Here is a 14,078-nt window from a genome sequence, read left to right on the forward strand (position 1 = left end):
TCATCGTCTTCCTGCACAAAATAAGTGCCATGAAACCAGGAAAATAATCACTAAGCACATTATGCCGACTTGCTAACCAATCAAACAATAAAGAAAATCCGCAGTTATTAAATTGCACGCAAAAGTATTAAAAAAAATTTACAGACCCAAAAGTATCAGCCAAGGAGTTTGATCAGACCCAAAAATATCGAATTACAAAATCTTGTTGTTGAGCTCATGAGATACCACTAGTCACAGTAATTTATACTTTATCCTATAATAATTTGACAATTTATCCTATAATGGGAAAATTCCACATGAGCCATCTCCTCATTTTCACCATAGTCTTATGACTATATCTTCACTTTTTGAAATACCTTGTCACAGAATCTGTTCTGTGACCTAATTTCCATTTAAGCCTCTAGCTGATCACGAGGCAAAGATTTCATCCTAATCAAGATGGCGGGGTTCGGGGGATGCTCGAGACTAGTGCTTCAATTTGCTAGACAACCATCTGTAAGGTTACCTTTAGCTAGACGGGTTTTGCCGATAGTGTCTTCAAGCAGAAATGATGGAATATTTACAAAATACAGAGAGCCTCCAAATGGCTTCCTATTCAACGAGAAGGTAAGATAATTTTTTCCTCAACCTTTGGTGCTCATTATAGTGATGTGTGGTGGTGTGGGCTGCCACTTGGTCTTTGTCCATCCTGTGGAGGCCGGGAAGAATAATCCGTAGAAATGCCAATTGTATCTTATCAAAAAGCCTTTCGACCTCTGAAATAGATATGTTTTATGTTATATAACATAAAAATAACATTAATCTAACATAAATGAGTTTCGTTTCTAAATTTTATGTATATCCACAAAGGTCATATATTAGATATGTATTGCTGGATGATTGTAAAATGTTGTTCCAAACCTTTTTAGAAATGCTTTAACTGCCCAGACAATTTTTCAAGGGCTAATGTAGTGTAGTTCAAATACTAAGTGCCTTACACATTCTTAAAAATTCAGTTCTTTAACATTTGCGATGGATTTGATATTCAGTGACATATTTCCATTGAGATGTGGTTAAATCAGCTTCTATATGTTTCTTGTGTTTTGATATATCATACCAGCTTTGTATTGTGTATGTTACTTGCATTTTTTCCTCCCAATTTACTATTTTGTGTAAGCGATTAAATACTCTAATTTTTGTGTTTGCGTGAGTGCTGACATGATCACAAGTGATGGATGTGTCAAACGAAAAGGCCTGGAGTTTTCTCAAATGGAACTTGGTAGAACTTTAAGTGTTTCTGCTAATTTAAGTTATGAACTCTTACACTCCCCTCACAAAAGTATTGCACCACCTCGTTCAAAATGGCGGCACTTTTTGTCAATATTTTTACAATACAATACATTTGAATGCATGAATTGGGTGAAATAGGCATATTTTTTATCAAATTTCGGCAGGAAAAGTTTGCAAATTTTGCTGACGCCACAATAATATAAATGAAATTCCACAATAATACATTGCCCAATTATAGGCAGCCAATTCAAGGAGGCATAAACAGGCCTGGCCGTTTGTATTTTTATAGGTGAGCTGTGAATCGCTCCCCTCATTTGCTGAGGCGAGCTAAATCAGAAACACATAGAATATACTTCAAAGACAATCGACAGATGACTTAATAAGCCCCTTTAGTATCTGTCGGTTGCCTTAATGTAATAGCCTCAGTCAGGAGTGTGCTGTTTTACTTCTTTCAATTTGCATTTGCTTTAACCGTGACTTAGGCACCCCCTTTACTTGAAGTATTAGAAAGAACAGACTCTCTCAGTTTTATGTAAAGCTGGCACAACACAAAACAACAATTCTCTTGCAAAAACAATCTTTTTGTTGTACAGAATTTGAAAATGGCTTTGAAAAAAAAATTTTTAAAACAAGCTGAAGTTATACGTCTAGCACTCTTCAGAGAATAAAACGTCAGAACATAGATGGAAAAATCTATGCTAAAATACCCAGTTTTGGATCGAAATAGGCCAATCAGAAAACGCGAGCACATGACTGTCGAGGTTGTCCAATCAGTGCCGCTTTCTTATTGAAAATGTTACCAACGGAGTCCTAAGGTGAAAACGAACTCACTTATGTCTACACAAAAGCGGTTGGTCATGTTTATATAGTAGATAGATTCACAAACTGCTAGATGGAACGATGATCAGGCTTTGCCATTAATGCCAAACATGTCGCTGTTATAGTTTTCCATCCAATCTGGGTTTTTCAGTAAATGCTGCTGGATAGTGGAATTTCATGTTTTGGTTGTCGTTTTTGATCTGCAAGACAGAGTACTTTGTTCTCTTTGAGGGATAGTTTTGTTTCTATTGCTGGAAGGGACTTGCTGTTTTGATATATCCCCCAATCTACAATTCCTACCAATTTCTTTGACTTTCCTTCCAAAAATATTCCTGTTTTCTTAAGATTGAAAGGTTCTAATCGCTACAAACGTACCTTTCGGTTAACTATCCTTTTCCAAATAGATCGAAGTTTATGCCTATCATAACAAAGACCGCCCAACAAGCAAAAAGTTATTTGCAAAAAATGCAATGACGGGAGAAATCGCTGTTACAAAAATAAACCAATTAACCCTTGTGCGTTTTCATAATTCTCTGAATAGGAAATTTTAGGGGAGCGATTCTTCCTTCATGTTCTGTTTAGGAGAGCAATTCATAGCTCGCCTCAGGTTGCGAGGGGAGCGTGGAGGCGAGCGCGAGCTATCGCTCGCCTCAAACGGCCAGGCCTGCACAAAGCGGTTTCAAAAGTTCATAGCTCCCGTCAAAATATTAAAATTTGAAACTGTTATTTTAAAAAAAGTGCTCTAAAAAGATTTAAGTTTTGATTGGTGGTTGTTTCACTTCAGTGACACTCTCATTCGCCACTTAAAAAGAAACAATTCGCACAACAATAGCTTTCAATAATTCTTGCGCCATTTTCCCTCCTTTGAGGTGGTGCAATACTTTTGTGAGGGGAGTGTATGTTAAGAACTGTGCTTGTATAAAACATGTAAAACATCACTGAGAAATGAAGGATAATCATTTTGTAGAATTCTAATGTCAAATTTAGACTGTAATTTATTTTTCTGCATAGGTAATGCCAGGACAATAATATTCAAATATGGGGGTAAAGATGTATTACATCAAATTTTGCATAGAATTTTTAGACAAGGCTTTTGAAGAGATCTTTACATTATACATTACTATAGTCAATGGTAATTTGCAAAATGTAAAAATGCTAGCTTTCCATTGGGACTTTCACATAGTTTTATTATTTCCTACCCTGGTGTTAATCCCCCACTTTGGTAAGCCCCTTACCAAAAATGTCAAAATTAATACCCTTAAGGGCTTGATTTGAGTTTTAACAGTTGGTGTGGTAAACATATGCAAATAAAACTTTATCACTCAGGTAGCAAATAATTCAATTTCATTTTTATCTTTTATCACACATTCTCTGGGGCTGCACTTGGTCCAACTTGGTCAAGCTCGTTGTTAGCAATTGATAAACTCCAGAAACCGTTGCAACTTTAATGCAACTTCTTCCCAACCATTTTTCCTACAACCTTGTAGTTGCAGGCATTATTAAAGTTTGAAGCTTTCATTGGTTGGCCTCAACCAAACCTCTCAATAACAAGTTTTCCTTTTTAGTAGCATGGAACAGATCAGTACTTTTATCAATACTAAACTCATATTTCAAACAACTTTTTGTCTATTTTTCAGCTAATTTTTTTTATATTTGTAATGAAATTGGTTGTTAAAATTATATTGCATGAAGCAAAGGCTAAATCTACTTTCCAGACCTCACCCAATAGCATTTTGTATGATAATTTGAAGATGTTTACATCTGTAAAATCGTACAAATAGGGTTAGAATTTGTAGCTAGTTATTTGGTTTTGGCCTTTTGGTTGAAAGGCTTGACATTCTTGAATGGTCTCTCAAACACAAGAGTGCCTAAAAGCACCTTCAAAAAGCCACGGAAAGCAATTTAATGATGGCCTGAAAGGGTAAAATGGTGTTGCAAAATAGAGCACCTCTATTTTCTTAGGAGTTGGTTTTTATAAGAGCATCTTTATTTTGCTTAGAGCAAGGCCTGACTTTCATCTTCAGTTAACAACTTAAAACTGTTCTCTACAACAGACAGTTTGTGTTGCCTTTAGGTTTTTTTGAATTTGTTTTGATTCTTGGTCTGCATAGAATTGGTTATGCAATCAAATCAAATAGCATGGGAGGGCCTCTCATTAGGGTTAGCCTTAAGCCAATCTTTTAGTTAAATTTAATTCCTACTGGGTAACAAATGTTGTGTAATGCTTTTCATGGCATTCGGTAACATATGTAGATCTTAACAAATAGGCAAGAAAAATATATTTGATCGACCCCTTCAAACGCCAGCTTAGACTAAAAAGCTTATTTTTGAAGAATACCTCTACTTGTAAATTATATCTACTTTAAAGCATCTTTTTAGTTTGATTTTTTAGATTCTAAAATTATTGCAGACAGGTTGAACTAAAAATATCATATAGAAATAAGTATTGGAAAAATGTGAAATAACAGGCCTAATTATCAAACTCCATGTTATTTACATTATTCAATAGAATTCCTACAATAAATTTTCAAATGATGTTGTACTAAAAAATGAATTTTGGGCCAATAGATGCAACCGGATTCAGTTTGAATTATTCTTTGCTGTTAATCATCTAAAGTCTGTAAATAGGTTTAATCAGTTCAGTTTCAATTTCATATTTTATATTGTCAACATACAAATTATATATTATCAGTACAAAAATAATTAAAGGCATTTAATCATAATAAAATGGATTGGGTATACCTAATGTGCCAAAATCCACTGAGTCATGATTTTTCATGACTGTGATGCTATTGGTTGACCTGGAACTGGGCACATGAAATGGGCGTAAGTGTTATGTATCACCCTTCATAAGTCATAAGAATTATGAAGTTTATAATAGACAGCATGGTCCAATTTTTGCATTCTGTCCCTAAAAAACAATCTTTTCTAGTTGGTTTCCATTATTCTTGTTTCAAAGCTATATAATTGAGTAATTGTTTTTTTCGAAACCTTTCTCTTTCTCTTACAATGTACAGATTAATGATGAAGACTGTGACTAAAGATGTTAGACCATAGTCTCACTAAAGAATTTTGTGTATTTTGCCAGTTCTTTACTTGAAAGCATTACAGTAAATCATTTCAAATCATCATTTCAAACTCAAAATATTCTGTCTCTTATACTCCAACTGTGGGTTTCTTGATTCAACCTCCTTATTTAAAAGTGGGATTAATTCGTCATCCTGTTTTTGAAAAGTAGGCTTGTAAGTTGGGAAGAATGTTGCTGAAAGTTGTTTGAAAAACGACTCTGATTGGCTAAAACGATATTGAACCTTTCTGTCATTACATAAAACGGCAAGACAACATGTTGAATGTCCACAAATCATTCAAAACTCAAAGCACATTTGCAAACCATTGATTTCTTACTTTAATCAAACCTGCATGAGGGATTTTGGAGAGGTGGGAATACAAGAGAGAATATGGTATTTCATTGATTGCAATTATAGTCCATCAGGGTAATTCCATATCATTTCAAACAGCCCTGACACCAATGTCTCAGATTTTTCTATATTTTTCTTCAAACTGTTCACCATGTCTTAGAACCACTACAGAAAAAATTTCAGCCTGCTATAACATCTTGTTTCTGAGATATTGCTTTTTGAATTACGATCGTTTACGCCCTTAAGAATGGTGGCAACGCCCATTTTTGATGCGGTCCATTTTCAAAAATTTGTCTCTAATTTCTTAACCAAATGACATTTTTGGGTGAAAATTTCCAGTTTGGGGTAGTTTCATGCGCAGATTTCAAGTATTACATTAAAAACACAATCCTAGCTATCATTCATATTTCATTGATTAAAATAAACTTAAATACATCATATACGGAAATTGAAAAAATGCATGTCTTTGTTTTCATATAATGCTGGGTGCGGTCAATTAACCATTTTGAAAATTTACAGAACTGTTGTCCATAGGTATAGATATATACTGAAGAAGTTATGAGATGGTAAGTTGTGCTGTTTAAGAAAAAGAAGCTTTTAAAGTTATGATATATTTCTAGGTATACAGAACAACTTGTAGTCACAACTTGAATACCCTTCTTCTCTACATTGTATTGTTATAGCAATATAAGTGGATCTAGATGTTATTTTGCTTCAAAATGTTTTCTTGATAATCAAGCTTATCAAGAAAATAAGACAGGTAATAGAATCCATTTTAATTTTGTTCTACGAAATTATGTCCTTATCAATGGTATTTCATAAATATTTTGGTAAAGATTTCCTCATCAGCTGCAAGTAGTTTGTACTGCCTTCCAGTTGCTGTTGTTGGGGCATTAATTGTGGAAAGTATGTCTTACTCTGGTACCCAACATACATCATCCCTCATTGGCCAGGAATACGACCTTGCTGGGCATTTCGGATGCATAAACTTTACTATGATGTCTTTTTGAGCTGAATCAATTTCCTCTACCAGCCCGATCCAGTATTCCTTGTCATACAGACAGATTGTAAAAGAATTTAGTGAGAAGCTAGTGCAAATTTGCTCTACTTCCAATGCAAAATCAAATTTTAAGGCATATTTTTCATCAATTGACGTTCTTTTTGCACCAATGCCCGAACTGGACAAGGGACCAAAATGATGGTAGCTCCTAGTACCAGGTACTGTCTGCATTCAAAAATCTTGTCTTGAGGTTTGCCCTTGTTACTTCCATTTTTTCCTTTGGTATGAATTTGAAGTTGATTCCTTTGATTTCCTCTTTGCAGAACTTAAACATTTCAACTGCACTTAGAATTTGGTTATCAAATGGTAGTTGCAAACTTGCTCATGATGTTATTCTTTTAACTGTGCCCCCAACACCATCACATGTTGACTTGCCATGACTTGTCATGACTTGTAGAGAAGTAGTTGACAGATTTCACTTGAGGATTGATGCTTTCAATTATGTGCTTTGAAGTTTCTTTCAAAATTTGGCACACCATATCTACGTTGTGATTTAGATTATCTGATATGAAACATATGGAGTGATCCTCCAACTGACCATTCTTCTTTGTGTAGACAACAGCTGGATGTAAGGTACATTGTGATTTGTTCCAGTGATATCCCTGTATTTCATCCTGTACAAGAAACTTATAATTTTCAGCAAAATCAACAAGGACAATGACTTCGCTTTCTTTCAAGTCTTCCTTACACTGTTTCCCTTGGGTGCGAGCTATGAACCAATGAACAGTGATCTTGTCTAACTTCTCAGCCACAAGCTCTATGAAGTCTGAAAGTGGTGCTGTTTGTTTAATCAGCTTTGCCCTGTCTGTGCTAGTCCATTGATTGAATGTTATACTGTAATCCTCTTCCTCGGCGAAGATATTATCTACTTTTTTTGCATCTGCACTCGTTTCATCTTGGTCACTGGGTCTCGCATTCAGTTGTTCTCTAAGGTAGTTCTTTAGGGGTTCAATCCCAGGGCAGTTAGGGCAAAGATGGATCATACATTCTTTCTTATATCTGCTACAAACAATCAATTCTAACAGGTGATGGTAATCTTTGTCTAGCTTTATTGCATTGAGCGCCAACGTAATATTCTAATGGCAAGTGCAGACACAAACAGAATATGTACCAGAAGCCCCAACAGTTACACACCATTTTGGCCTTAGCATGCAAAATTTAGAAAAGCCAATTTTGATATCATTGAATGCTTTTTGAATGATGAATAGAGCTCCTTTAGATTCGAAAGGATTAACCTCTTCTGCATATGTTGATTCCTTCCAATGCTAACATAATCCTTTTTCCCTGGAAGTAGCCTGCTATTCTCATCATCTCAATAGAAATCTGTAACAAGGAGCACAACATCATCTGATAATGCATGTCCTTTCTTATGCTCTGGGCTTGCAAAAATACCATGCTCTTTACGCAGTTTGAATGCTTGGAGGACCATGTAGTTTGAGACTCCAAAGAAGTTAGCAGTTTTTCTTACTGTCCATGACAAAGGTGTCATCGTTAAAATCTGTATCTTGACTTTCCGAGATGATACTTTAATTTTCTCCTTTATCAGATCTACCATGATATCTGAATCATTGGTATTTCGTTCGATTTCCTTGGAAATTATAGACCAATAGCATGTAACTTCAATTGACTTACCTCTGCTTCATTAAGAGTAGAGCTCAGAAATTCTCTAATGTCTTCAACACTTATTTCCAATTCCATTTGCTCAATGATATCATCGTGATCTACTTTACTGGAAGAATATGAGCCTGTAGGGAGCTACTCTTTGTGCTTGTCAGTTTCGATCCTGCATGCACGACATAATTTGTCTCCGGGAGTAACATTGATTCCTAAAATTTTCATTTCTTTTGCAGTTTCTAAGCTAATCTCTCTCAAGGAGCCTCTGGCAGTGTGTTTTTCTATTTTGAACGGATTGCAACATTTTGTTTTTGTACTCGCATACCTCTTAAGAACTGTGTGCTCGTGATGATAACATATTGTGCTGCCTATACTGTCTTCTAAGCCTGTTCTCCATATTACAAGATATTTCTCGTCACTGCTTCATTCTGCAAGCAATTTTAAACCAGACGTCTTTGAAAAACTTAGTTTGTGACATACCTCCCCAACAGATTACCAAGAGAATAGCTCTCCAAAATTTTAACCAACATACTTATTTTCTTAAATTGTGTTTTCACCTGCAACCCAAACCAAAACTGACTCCTAACTGATAAATCTGCCCATGAGTACACATGTCTCAAAATAAATATTACCTCATCATGCCTTACATCACATCACATGAGTTGATTTGGAAGCACCTCCACAATATAAGTCATCACATAACATCATACACTACAAATCATGCCTGTCTGCATACCGTAAAAACCAGACTCTAGATCCTTCGTTACAGGACCCTTGAGGACCAACAACAAAAGGATCTAGATTGATAAATGACTTATAACAGATTAAATCGGGATTGTAGGATGCTCACAACCAACTGTGATCAACTACTATTATATGGGAATTGAAAACCTTCTGGTGTTGAGGGTCCTTTTTGTTGTTAGTGTCTAGGTCATGGGTATTGGAGTCTGGCTTTTATGGTACCCCAGCAATGTCTGCCAAGCTGTTGACCAATATTTACCCTTCAATAATCATCAAAATACATTTTGTTTTGTGGTTAGTTAGAGAATGGCCTCATAACAACTGTATTTTGATATTTGCATGAATGTGTAAATTTTATTATCTAAGAAAAGAAACCAAAAACAAGAAGCAAATGATTTTAACAGTTACAGGAAGCAAATGATTTTAACAGTTACAGGGAAACTACTAGTGGGCAGTTATGAGAAGGTATAGGAAATTTAACAAAAAATAAAAGGTCTTCTGAAGGAAATTAGGGGAAATTTTTCAATAAAGGATCTCTTTGAGGACATAAATCTAGCAAAGATATACAATATTCAGATTTACTACATGCATTTATAGCATTTGATAATATATATTTATATAATATAAAATCAATCAAATGTTTTATACAGGTATAGGCTTTTCTCTCTCTCAAAAAGAGAAATTGATGACATATAATTTCAGTGTAGTTAATTATGTTGATTTAAATCCGTTTATATTGCTATAGAAATACAATGTAGATGAAGAAAGGTATTCAAGTTGTGACTACAAGTTGTTCTGTATACCTAGAAATATATCATAACTTTAAAAGCTTCTTTTTCTTAAACAGGACAACTTACCATCTCATAACTTCTTCAGTATATATCTATACCTATAGACAACAGTTCTGTAAATTTTCAAAATGGTTTATCGACCGCACCCAACATTATATGAAAACAAAGACATGCATTTTTTCAATTTCCGCATATGATGTATTTAAGTTTATTTTAATCAATGAAATATGAATGATAGCTAGGATTGTGTTTTTAATGTAATACTTGAAATCTGCGCATGAAACTACCCCAAACTGGAAATTTTCACCCAAAAATGTCATTTGGTTAAGAAATTAGAGACAAATTTTTGAAAATGGACCGCATCAAAAATGGGCGTTGCCACCATTCTTAAGGGCGTAAACGATCGTAATTCAAAAAGCAATATCTCAGAAACAAGATGTTATAGCAGGCTGAAATTTTTTCTGTAGTGGTTCTAAGACATGGTGAACAGTTTGAAGAAAACTATAGAAAAATCTGAGACATTGGTGTCCAATTCAATTTTTTTGTGTCAAGTTGATATGGAATTACCCATATCATATAAAAAATCTTCTTTATAGCTACAGCATTGCATTAAAAACTGACTTCCTTGATGTGTAAAATCTTGCTCTTCCTCTAAGAGATATCTAGAGTAAAATTTCCATTTAGGCAAGACTTTTTGAAAAAGATTCTGGTCACTAATCTAAGAAGAATATTGTTTACTTTTTTCATTAAAGAAAATTAATTCTATTTTAATTTTTTTGTCTTTAAGGGCTTTTAAACAAATAATTGAACTTTTAGGAGTAGCAGAATTGTATTGTTTGCAAATTTACAATTTTTACAACTTTGTTACCTTTCTTTCATTTTGATTTTCAAACTTTTTCAGCCTTTGAAACCTGGAGAAAAACGAAAATGGGAAGATTGGGAGGCGGTCTGGTACCTTGGCTGGGGTGTCAGTATATTCTTAGTGGCAATTACGATTATGTTCAAACCAAAATCTGAGTATGTGTATTTCATCATTTTGTCTATTTCTTTATGATAAGATTTTAAACCACTTCCTGAAAGAAAAAACAAAAAATTATTGGGGCATATAAAAGTCATGAATGAACTACTATAATTTTGAATTAATTTGGTGCCTCATCAGTTATTATAAACATGTTTGCTGAAAGCAACTTGTAAGCACTTAAATTGAAACATAAGAGCCCTAACCTGGTTTGATATCATGTCCATTGAATGAACCTTGTATGTATTTTTAAATGTATGTAAAACAATAATTTTGTAGCCTATCAAGACAAGATTGGTTACCAATTTCTAATGAAATAGTCACACTGTACATGGCCAAGTAAAAAATGTAGTATCAAAGAAAATTTATTGTTGATGCTTATTTGATTCACAATTTCTTTTAACACAGATATTTGGAGGATGTAAAGAAAGAGGCATTGCAAAGGATAGCAGAACTAGATGCAGCTGAAAGTGCCATTGCAGATGGAGATGAGTGAATGAATTTGTTGAAGTCAAGAATTTTGAACTCATTTGCTGCTTGTTTATAATGACAGAGTGTACATGAATTTGTTTAGTTTCATTCAAAGATAAAATTGGTTTTATCAAAAAAGTATCTGTTTAAAATGTTTCACTGCATTCCATGTCTTGTATTGTTTGATTTATTGAGATTTTTTATGAAAGGTGTGAAGATAAAATCAGCAACTTGTAAGAAAAATTTCAGTGGTTGGGGAGAGTTGAGATGAGTTAATACAGATTTGTTTTTGTGAATTGATTTGCCAATTTCTGATGACTATTTAGGGGCAATAGAGATAATATGAATGAAAAGTTGCTTGCTATAATAAAATTCCATTAATATTATCAATGACATTAAAAATTAACAAGTTACAACTTTATGTTTAATACATATTATACCCATTTTTGATAAAAATCTTTAAATGGTGTTATGAAAACTCTTTAACTATCCCTGAGATTTTGTTCGTTTTTAGTGGAGGGGAAGGGCTGTCTCCACTAAATTGGGGGGAAGTTCCACAATTCTTTTTATAGCAAGCTCAGAGGAAATGAACAAAAACGGCTGAGTTCTTCTGCAGGTCATAAATACATGTAATTTCTACAATTTTCAGGTTTTTCTAGAAAGCATAGAATTGATGACTAGATTAGATAAATTGAAATTCATCGTTGGATAAAATTGTTTATTAAAATAAACATGTTTCAAAGATAAATGATAAACACTTTGCCCTTTTCAAAAGACTGCAGGAACCCTTTCAAATGAACTTTCTTCCCCAAAATTTCCACCATCCAAGAAAACCATCCATGTACTAGGCCAACATTGCCAAGAAATACAGTGTTCATATACATAATATATTTATAGACTAATTGTCATCTGTTAGACCATGTCAACTTTGCCCAATCACATTAACTGATTAAATCAAAACCACGTAGCTATATGTAAATGTATATGTGCTACAAAATTCCGTCAGTTCACTACTGCAAAGATATTTGGAGCCCGTCACCTTCCGCTCCTTCACCACTGTACATGTGTTGTTATTGAATCTCCTTGAAGCCGTGTACGGACCACGCACGAACTACTTTCCCAAATTAACTCATCATTGATTCAAGTTTTACTGCCGTTCAGACTTAAAATTTATACCGGCCTGGATATCTAAATTCATTTTACCAGGCTCTGATACCAATATAACCCCATGACAAGGCCGCGAGTTTGCGCTTGCTGTTCTTATAACTGACGTATGATTGTTGCTGTTTGATGATGGCGAGGCGACTTTAGTCTGCGAGTATGTTTTCGTTACGCTGTCTTCTCGCCCCGAATCAGGCATAACACTTGGATTCTGTGCAACGATTTGAAGATTACAAGGTACAGTGAATCCACCGTTTGTAAACAGTGCCCTCAGCACGCTTAGTTCCTTTGAAAGTAGAGTAACCTTCTGGTTCAACTCGTCGTTCTCGCGAGTTAGCTGTTCCACTCTTTCTTGGGTCTCCATTATTCTCTTCTTCGAACGATCCCTGCTCTTTCTTACGGCAAGATTATTCCTAGCACGTTTCTTCAAATAATCATCACTTCCTTTATCGGTTGATTCAACTGATACCATTTGTTTTTTTGGCATAGGCTCGGGTGATGAAGACTCTGATCGGCTCAACAAATCTGCCAAAGTAGCTTGTTGGCCTTCCCTATCCTCGGCATCTTTTGAGTTGAAGACTTTGTGCTCAATAGAACTACTCGAGACAAACGAAGGCCTGCTTGAATCTTCCATGACAAAGCGAAATCCTTGATTTTAAAACATCAATACTCGAACTCCTGATGTTGCAATATCGTTCCTTATTTCGACAAACTAGACCGAGAGGTAGTTTATTCTTGCGCAACCAAAGTCAATCTCGCCATAATTACGTAATTCATTCATAAGTTGTTTACAACTTTAGCAGCAGGACGGGGGTATAACATGACAAGACTTTGCTGAGATGATGTAACAAGGATATGCTAATTATCCTATAACAATAAAAAGTTGAGAACTCAGATGTGATGTCATTTAATAATTTCATTTCTTAAAAATCTGATTTTTCCTTTAAATTTTTCTTCGTTTTTCCTTTTATTTTTTCTTCGTTTTTCATTTGAATTTTACTTAAATAACCATAGATTTAATTCGATCTTCTTCGAAATTAGATACTTGGTGGGTTGAATACTTGAATACTGTCATATTGCCGTTTCTCTTGGTTTTTTTACCTTGCAAGTGACAAATGCTCATCATAAATAGTTTTTAATTTTTTATATAAGATGATTAGATGAAACAGGTCAGAAATACTCTAAGAAAAAATATCTTTTTACAACGCTGAATTTTCCTTTGGGTGAAGAAACGTGACCCTTAGTGATGTAGTGCTATCAAAACAACAAGGGGGGCTCTAGCACAAAATATTGCGAAAAACAATAGTAAAAGTAGAAATTTACCAATTTCAAGCATTAACAAGCGGGGCCCAGCCCTTGCTTCTGATCTATGCAGTGGTTGCGCCAGAAATCTTCCGACAGAGGGGTTGGAGCTTCCAACAGAGAGGGGGGCTAAAATGATTAAAATATGCAGTTATCGTAAGTTATTTTGTCAAATTTGCTCCGAAAATAACCTAAGATTTCCTCCGATGGGGGGCTAGATGCTTCCGACGGAGGGGCTGTAGCCCCCTAGCCCTCCACTGGCGCCACCACAGTTCCTATGCTGTACTTAGAGAAAGTTTATTTTCACTCTCTGTGTTTAAATTTTTATGCCAACCAGTCAGTCTTATCAAAAGGTTTTCACGAAATATCCGAGTTCTTGCCTTTTTCAAAATTTTATTGTTTCTTAAATGCCT

At 34.8% G+C, this 14,078-nt stretch overlaps 2 protein-coding genes and 1 pseudogene across 2 annotated transcripts; 1 reads left to right on the forward strand and 2 right to left on the reverse strand.

Moving 5' to 3' along the window:
• The first annotated feature begins 406 nt into the window (after positions 1–406).
• On the forward strand, positions 407–11,343 carry LOC135692559 (uncharacterized). Its single transcript, XM_065210731.2, has 3 exons — positions 407–606; positions 10,615–10,730; positions 11,140–11,343. The coding sequence occupies exons 1-3, from the start codon at positions 439–441 to the stop codon at positions 11,225–11,227; spliced, it is 372 nt and encodes a 123-aa protein (XP_065066803.1). The 5' UTR covers positions 407–438; the 3' UTR covers positions 11,228–11,343.
• LOC148960490 (uncharacterized) lies at positions 7,661–8,818 on the reverse strand (annotated as a pseudogene).
• A 541-nt stretch (positions 11,344–11,884) lies between the features above and the next one.
• On the reverse strand, positions 11,885–13,135 carry LOC148960491 (uncharacterized). The gene has a single exon (XM_089111194.1). The coding sequence runs from the start codon at positions 12,995–12,997 to the stop codon at positions 12,350–12,352; it is 648 nt and encodes a 215-aa protein (XP_088967320.1). The 5' UTR covers positions 12,998–13,135; the 3' UTR covers positions 11,885–12,349.
• Between the last annotated feature and the right edge of the window lie 943 nt (positions 13,136–14,078).

The sequence above is a fragment of the Rhopilema esculentum genome, chromosome 3 (assembly GCF_057945365.1).
Source record: "Rhopilema esculentum isolate cy_ngs chromosome 3, ASM5794536v1, whole genome shotgun sequence".
Classification (NCBI taxonomy): Eukaryota; Metazoa; Cnidaria; class Scyphozoa; order Rhizostomeae; family Rhizostomatidae; genus Rhopilema; species Rhopilema esculentum.